The sequence below is a fragment of the Myiozetetes cayanensis genome, unplaced genomic scaffold (assembly GCF_022539395.1).
Source record: "Myiozetetes cayanensis isolate MyiCay16 unplaced genomic scaffold, myiCay2020 scf1, whole genome shotgun sequence".
NCBI lineage: Eukaryota > Metazoa > Chordata > Aves > Passeriformes > Tyrannidae > Myiozetetes > Myiozetetes cayanensis.
The window spans coordinates 36,668,175-36,676,657 of NW_026086604.1; the positions used below are offsets into that span (position 1 = coordinate 36,668,175).

The 8,483-nt window shown below is 37.8% G+C and overlaps 1 protein-coding gene across 1 annotated transcript; it reads left to right on the forward strand.

Moving 5' to 3' along the window:
• The first annotated feature begins 1,207 nt into the window (after nucleotides 1–1,207).
• On the forward strand, nucleotides 1,208–7,996 carry LOC126644716 (cytochrome P450 7A1). The gene is made up of 6 exons (XM_050324386.1): nucleotides 1,208–1,371; nucleotides 2,461–2,701; nucleotides 3,344–3,957; nucleotides 5,238–5,368; nucleotides 6,288–6,463; nucleotides 7,022–7,996. Exons 1-6 carry the CDS (start codon nucleotides 1,292–1,294, stop codon nucleotides 7,319–7,321), a joined length of 1,542 nt encoding a protein of 513 aa, XP_050180343.1. The 5' UTR covers nucleotides 1,208–1,291; the 3' UTR covers nucleotides 7,322–7,996.
• Nucleotides 7,997–8,483: the final 487 nt, after the last annotated feature.

Here is an 8,483-nt window from a genome sequence, read left to right on the forward strand (position 1 = left end):
TTATTTCTTCAGTACATGAACTTAAAAAATGCCTCAAATGTAATGGCATATACACAATTACCCCATGCCTCTCTTGGTTTGAAGACAGGACAAGATTCCCATCTGCCAGGTTTGCATGTCAGTGCCTTCGGTCTAGTGTTCAATTGTGACAGCAAAAGGTCCAGATCTTCACTGTTTTGTCACACAACTGTAGGGACACCAACAAAAAGTGGTACAAAAGTGAGCCTGAAAAACCCTTCAGTTTCTCTCTTAGAAAATGTAGTAGGCCCTGGATGACTAATGAAACATCGCTATATCTGAGCTGCCTCCTTGGTGGCCTGATGCCAGGTGCTAGGAGCAAGCCAAAGTTTGAACTCTCACGAGTCAACAACAGAAAGAGGAAAAGGTTTAATAGGAAAATAAAAGGTGATCCAAGGAGAATGAAAAAAACCCCCAGACTAGTGTGGTTGTTGAATCCTGGTTTTCTCTCTCTTGTGCTGCATTACAGAAAGCATCCTTGAAAATGTTCAAGGTCAGGTTAGATGGGACTCTGAGCAACCTGGCCGAGTGGAAAGTGTCCCTGTCAAGAGCAGGGAGTTGGAACAAGACGATATTTGCAGTCCCTCCCAAGCCAAACAATTCTGTGATTCTATGATTCATTCTATGATTCTGTGAAAGCCCATTTTTTTTCCTTTCTTACAGATAAATGTTATTAGAGGAAGTGAGTCCACCTCCGCAGCCATCCCTTTACCCAACAGCTGAACCCTGCTGTTCCCTCTTGCAGTGGCACACCAGAGCCAGGCCAGTCCACAAGAAGGAGAAGGGAGGGGGAACAGGCTGGCAGCTGAAGGACAGCACAAACTGCAGTCACCACTTAGCCCAGTCTGAACCTTCTGGACAGTGGTCAGTAGCCATTTCATATATTGCTAAACTTGAACCATAAACTGCAATTGGTAAATCTGCAGGATTAATCAAAATACACCTGACTGACCTTCACATTATCAACTATTACAGCTGTGTGGTTACTTTGGAACCGCTACTGATACGTGACATCAGCTCAAGGCCAGATCTGCAACTGTCTGCATCAATCCAGCGAAGATCACTGCAGAAAGGTGCCAGAGCAGAGACAGAACAAGCTCTCTCCAGAAATGGTTAATCAATAGCTTCTAGGTTGATTCGGTGCCATCAGGTTCAGTGGTGCACCCACTGTATATAAATCTTGACCTGTCTTGTTTGTCACTCTCAGTCACCTCTCCTGCCATACTGGTAGTTACCAGTTTTCCCCTTGGAAGTTTTTTGGGCATTACCAGAAATGTTCCTAGTATCCTGGATCTGGGGAACAGCAATAATACTCTGTTGTGCATTTTGTTTTCTTCTAGGAAGGAGAAGAAGGTAAGGAATCTATTTGTACATGCATCTCAGTGTACCTATCCTTTCTTTGTGTCAAATATACTGTGTACATGACTAAAAGAACTGTAGTCTTAAGACTTTCAGATGCACAGATGCAGGATGGCATAGGCAATGCTGTAGTTTGGTCTTTTGATCGATTTATGGTACAATACAATTTTTTTGTATGAACTTTCTAATAATGGTATAGTAATGCATAGAGGTAGCTGTAGATATTAATCTATGCATAAATGAAGTAATTAAAATATGAATATCTATGTTCTGATTTCCTAAAGTTCTGGACTATAGTTTTACCTGTATTGTAATCACAGCTAATACTTACTTATATCTAATTATATATTTTTGTATTATATTTTCATTTAACAACCATTAATAATTTACTGAAAAATCTAAAGTACTATATGAAAGTTATTTTCGCAGTCATGATGTCCTTATGTAGGAAAGCAGTTTTCTGACTCAAAAAGTAAAATCATTTAAGCATATCCTTCACTTTAAGCATATACTTAAGTTAAAGAATGTGCTTGATGATACTTTTATGCTTACTGAAGAACATAGCAAAATTCCCACTATTTTCAGAAAGGTCTGGTCCATTAATGGAATATGCCAATAATAACAACATTTCTGCACTAAAAAGCTATTCCACTTGGTATTCAAAGGAAATCATGGATACCACTGCCCAAAAATGTGTCAGACAATATTAGTGTGATACGTTATTTATTAATGTGATAATTGCATAATTCTGTATATATAGCAACAATTTTACATTTAAACAGGTGAAAAATATACTTCTGATATAGGGAAAAGAAAGATGGCATAATCAAACTGTATTTCATTATGTTTATTAATGGTACAGGCTGTTAAAGTTGTACTTTCTTACATAGGATAGACCTCACAAGAGGCTTAGCCCTTAAAGGAGAGAAAAATATTTGTTAATATACTATTTATTTGAGATTTTTTTTTTCTCATTTTTTTACATTACAAAAAGCCTAGCATCAGTATTTGACTTACCTGGTAGTCCTGGAGAAGAGATCTTTGTACATACTTATAAATACAGCTTGTGTTTGTGTTTTGTAGGCGACAAGGTGAGCCACCACTTGAAAATGGGTTCCTTCCATACCTGGGCTGTGCCTTGCAATTTGGTGCCAACCCCCTTGAATTCCTCAAAGAAAAGCAGAAGAAGCATGGCCACATCTTCACTTGCCATGTAGCAGGGAAATACATTCATTTCCTCACTGACCCTTTATCATACTCTGCATTGATGCGCCAGGGAAAATATTTGGACTGGAAGAAGTTCCATTTTGCTACTTCTGCCAAGGTACTGCTGGTTTTAATATCTAACATGCAAAGTATCTGCTGACATACCCAGTTAATTCTTATAAGCATAACTATGCCTTTGAAATAGAATTGGTTTCACATTTCTGCACTTTTACTGATTTAGAACATTGTGGTCTTTTTTCCCTTTCCTTAGTGGAAAGGCAATTTGCAATGATTTGGATTGTCTAAGACTGTACATTATTTAGCAACCTAGTGTCCCAAATTGTTAAAGCAGAAACACAATTAGCACCACTGGTAAAATGATAATATATCTTGCTGAATCTGAAACCTTCAGGAGGTTCTCACTACTTCGGAAGTTTTGGTCTAAATGCCTTAAAAAATTATGCACCATAATAGGAGCTCAGTTGAACTGCTCCTGTTGATGTGGCAACTGAATAAAAGTCTAGGTAACCATGCCATTTATCTGTAAGCATCTATTTGAATCTATTTTTATTGGCTACTTCACTGCTGTGGATCACTGAGATCACTGAGAAAGTACCAGTTCTAGTATTAATAGGCCTTAATATCTATGCTTTCTTCTGTTAAGCTGTGAAGTTATACTTTTTCTTTCGTTTCTGTTAGACTTGATCATCAAGGTTATAACAGGCCTTACTTATCGTGCATACAATTTATTTTGTGACAGGCTTTTGGGCATGGTAGCATTGACCCAGCAGAGGGAAACACCACTGAAAATTTTCATCAGACTTTCATTAGAACCCTCCAAGGCAATGCCCTAAACGCCCTCATTGAAGCAATGATGGAAAACCTACAGTATGTCATGCTGCAGTCAAGAACACCTAAACTTCAGTCTAATACCTGGGTGACAGAAGGACTTTATACGTTCTGTTGCCAGGTGATGTTTGAGTCTGGCTTTTTAACACTTTTTGGTAAAGAATTTAATTCAAATAATGACAAAACCCTGTCACCAAAGCAGGAAACTGAGAGAGCTCGTATCCTAAATGCCCTTGAAAACTTCAAGGAATTTGATAGGATTTTTCCAGCCCTTGTGGCAGGGCTGCCCATCCACCTCTTCAAGAGTGCCCACAGCGCACGAGAGAAGCTGGGAGAGGCACTCCTCCACAAGAACCTCCTGAAAAGAGACAACCTCTCTGAGCTTGTCACCCTCCGCATGTTCCTGAACGACACTCTGTCAACCTTCGATGACATGGAAAAAGCAAAGACCCATGTGGCAGTTCTCTGGGCCTCTCAAGCCAACACCATTCCTGCCACTTTTTGGACCTTGTTCTTTCTTCTTAAGTAAGTCCCAATGTTTCTTCTTCCCAAAGAATAAAAATGTTTGTTGTCTTTCAAAAAACCATTAATACAGGACAATTCTGAGGCTTGATATTTCATCAGTGTTAAAAAACTTTCTGTTGGCCACAGACATGGTATGTTGTTCTGGACTTCCACAGAAACCATCTTCACTCATCTGAGGCCAAGTAGTGATAGCACAGAGCAACCCTGTAGAATTTTTTTTTTTAAAAAAACCCAACACTCCAGGGCAATGCTACACTCTGCCAAGAAAGCTTTGGAGTAAATCTATGTGATATGACATCAGAAGTGCTAGTTGCAGTCAGAATATTAATTGTATTAAAGGCTCCCAATATAACTGGACATTTTTAGACCATCTCACTATAGCAGGTAAAAGGAGCTTTAACTTCATCAGTTTTCACAGGTACTTAATAGAAAACAGTTTATGCATCAATAGATCCTACTGAGGTTGCAGTGTAGACTGCAGATGCTGAGCTTGTTACTAATGAGACAAGTGCACAGTTCAGATAATACTATTAAATGTGCATTTTAGAGTGGGCCTCTGTAGAGTATAATTTACTTCAGCATGACTAACTCTCAAGTATGTGTCTAAATTGCTGACACATTTATTTAGCACCCTCATATCTACTTGCCAATGCTAATCTGTGAGATTCTTTAGTACTTTTCACTACCAGAATGCATTTGGTTTAGGTTTTCTGGACTTGGAGTCTTTTAACACCCTGATTGTGCCTTCATCAAGATGCTATTGCATCCTGTTTTATTGTCTATATGTATTTTACCATAGCTTATATATTCCATGTCTGTAAGAAAGCCTAAACAGTGAAAGATACTATGTGAGCTTTCAGTATTGGGAAGATAGAATATAACCTCACCAGCCAACCTAAATGATGTTATAAAACTGATCTGTAACCCTGTTCCTAAACTTTCTAACTGCAGAAGGGCTATTTCCTAACCTGAACTGGCTGGTTTATTTCTTATTCTTGGCACCTGAGTTACACACATCAGTTCTGTCCCACTTTAAATCTTGCCCTTGGAGACAAAATCAAATACTTAGAGTTCTTTTTTTTTTTTTTGAAGCTATCATACATTTGCCAAGACATTAAAAGGGGGAACTGCAGCCTTTTGCTACAACATTTTTGTTTCAGAAGGTTGTACTTGTCCGCTAACAAACTAATTTTTAGTCAGGAAGAAATTTAATGGCAAAACACCTTTTTAAAGCATTCTGAAGCGTTAATTATGTTATATCTTTCCTCTCTTGATCTTAGGAGTCCAGAAGCAATGAGAGCTGCTACCAAAGAAGTGCAAAGTGTTTTGGAAAGTGCCGAAGAGAACGTCAGCTTAGATGGCAAACGTATTTCCTTGAACCGAAAACAGCTGGATAACATGCCAATACTAGGTATGGTTATTTTATGCAGGAGTACCAGAAATCACACTACAATTTCCATGGTCTTCTATTTATTACCATAGAAATGCTTACTATGGAATTAGCAAGGAAACAGTACAAGAAACTGTATGTTCCTTAGCGGTAGCCAACACAATTAGGCTTCCAAGTGTTCCAGGTGGTGCTGAGAGTACGAAAATGCACCTGAATAGCATTTTTTGATGGGTAATGTCATGTCCCAATACTCCTACACAGCTACCTAACACAGTATTGGAGACCTGTGGATAGTTCCAAACAATATTTTGTTTGGTTATGTCTTTAGTTCAAATAAAAAAGTGTTGCCAAAGTTTATATCCCAATTCTTACCCTGTGATGTAATATTTTCTGATACTATTACTTTTCTTTCTTTTTAATATTTTTCGAATTGCAAGCACATTTTTCAGAAGTTACAGAGAGTTTTGATAATGTAGCCTTTTAATTACTTTTGCTTTAAAAAAAAAAGTATATATTGAAACAAAAAAATAACCCAAATTACTTTTTTTTCTGAGCTCAGGTTTGTGTGCAGCACCTCTTAAAGTTTTAGAAAATCCTGCTCACTGCACTGTTTCTTTTTATGTTTCCATTTTTCACTGGTTCATTCTTTGTCTCAGAATGACTGTGTGCCTCACTTTCAAACATTCTGTTGCATCATCTATAAGCATTTTTCTAGGGGAAAGTGGATTAGGTTCTTGGTGTTATCTGCAGAGGGGATGGAAATACTAAAAAGAAATGGGAAAGATACTTTCTTAGGCATTTGAAAAGTTATAAATAAAATATTTCTTCTAATAAATTCAGGGTTTGATAATGGGTCTGAAATACTTCAATATGCATGACTTTCCCCAAGGATGTGAAGGTACTATTTTCATGGTAATCCTTCATTTTCCTCTCCCAACAGACAGCATCATCAAGGAGGCAATGAGGCTATCGAGTGCATCCATGACTTTCCGAGTTGCCAAGGAAGATTTCACTTTGCACTTAGAGAACGATTCTTACAACATTCGCAAAGATGATGTTGTAGCTCTTTATCCTCAGCTGCTGCATTTTGATCCAGAAATCTACGCTGATCCCTTGGTAAGTATTTTTCAAAGTGCCCTAAACTCGGAGCTCTGGTGGAAGCTAACAGGCCTTTAAAAAGACAGTCTGTTCTTACACCTCAAGATGTAGGCAAGAAAAAGAATAAAATCAGTGCAAGCACTCTCTGCAAAACATGTTATAGTGTGACCAAAAAATGTGCTGCCAGCCCAAAGGGTCTTCTACTTACTGCCTTCCTCACTAAGGGAAGATCACAATTATGGGGGTCTTTGAAGAAGGACAAGGATAAGGATAATATTTTCCCAAAGGCAGAGAATGAGAATTCTTCCGGTTCTGCTGCACAGAAAAGGATGCAGGTTATAATCCTTATTTTTAGAGGTCAGGAAAGAAAAGGAGAGTTATCAGCAAAGAAGCTGGGATCATGTCCTGCATAACTGAACTTCTCAGTGGCTACCCTTTCCAAAGCAGCACCATGCTGTACGATGCTCGTTGCAAGAGGCTCTGCTTTCCCAGCCTGCATTTTGTGTCTCAGTGGCTTTACCTGGTCTTTGGAGGCATTCAGATATCAAAGTGACTCTTTTGTGTGTTTAATTACAGACATTCAAATATGATCGCTTTCTGAATGAGAATGGAGAAGAAAAGACTGACTTCTACCGCAATGGCCGCAAGCTGAAGTATTACTACATGCCATTTGGGACAGGCATAGCAAAATGCCCTGGCAGGTTATTTGCTGTCCATGAGATTAAACAATTTCTGACTTTGATGCTTTCGTATTTTGAGATAGAGCTTGTGGACAACAATGTGAAATGTCCTTCTCTAGATCAGTCCCGTGCAGGACTGGGTATTTTGCAGCCATCAAATGATATTGATTTCAGGTACAGACTGAAATGCTTATGAATATATATTTTGTATTACACATACAGACTATGTAGTATATAAATATACTATATAACATATACTTTATATACATTTTATGTATATATGCAGATGAAACATTTCAAGTCTTGGGGGAAAATCTATATGAAGATGCTAATTTGCCAGTCTAATGGAAAATGTTTACCAGTATGGTACCAACATGCAATGGATTTAATGCACTGTGTTGATGCAAATGTCTCCCTCTTAATCAACCATTTGGAAATGCAAGTTAAGATTTTGAATTACACCTGTATAGTAGCAGCTTTTTTTCTGTCAGTAAATACTTTCCCACAGTTATTTAGAATTTCATCAACTAATTCAAAATAATTGTCAAGATTGAACTAATTAACTAATTAACTAATAAGTTAAAACTTTTCTTTTTTATAATTGAAATGTTGGGGGGGTTGGTTCTCCCCACAGGTGAAATAAAGTTTTTGTTGTATAAAGGCAGATTCACAGTGGGGAGGGAAGAGTTTCCTGGGGAAGTACCTTTATGGTTTTATGAAAAACTAGAAAAAGACTTGAAGAAAACCTACAAAAATGTTCACGTTCAAGTGAAACTGCAAGACTTTTATTATATTCATTGTAATATACTTATTATACTTATTTTCAGAAACTTGTAACTGTATTAAAATAAATTATATTGGCTGAACCAAATGCATCTCTAGACTGTTTGTTGTTTTAACGTCTTAACATTGTCAAAGATTTCTGCACTCAACCAAAGCCCCTAAACCAGTTTCAAACTAGTCAACTCAAACACCAGTATGGAGATAAATTAATATCCACATTATATTCACCTGTGGTTCTGTCTGGCTTTTACCCCGTTACCTAAACTCTGTATTTCCATAAGCCTCCTTAGGTCTTCCTAGTCCAATTCCATTAAAGCTATCATGGGTAGGATGCCCTTGCATTTCATTTTTAGTTGTGCCATGTCCATAAGAACAATTGTTCCAGGGTTAGTATAATTTGGTTCTCTGTAACATCCCCGTCCCTCTCTGCTGCAAATGACAGATCTATGTTTGTCACGAAAGTCCATTTTTTAGTGAAACGTCTTCAGGCTGAAAGAGATAGCTTTCTTATCAGCTGCTGATGAAAAGAACAAATGGACTTAAAACGTGGTTATCCTAGTTTTGTGTGTTTCTAA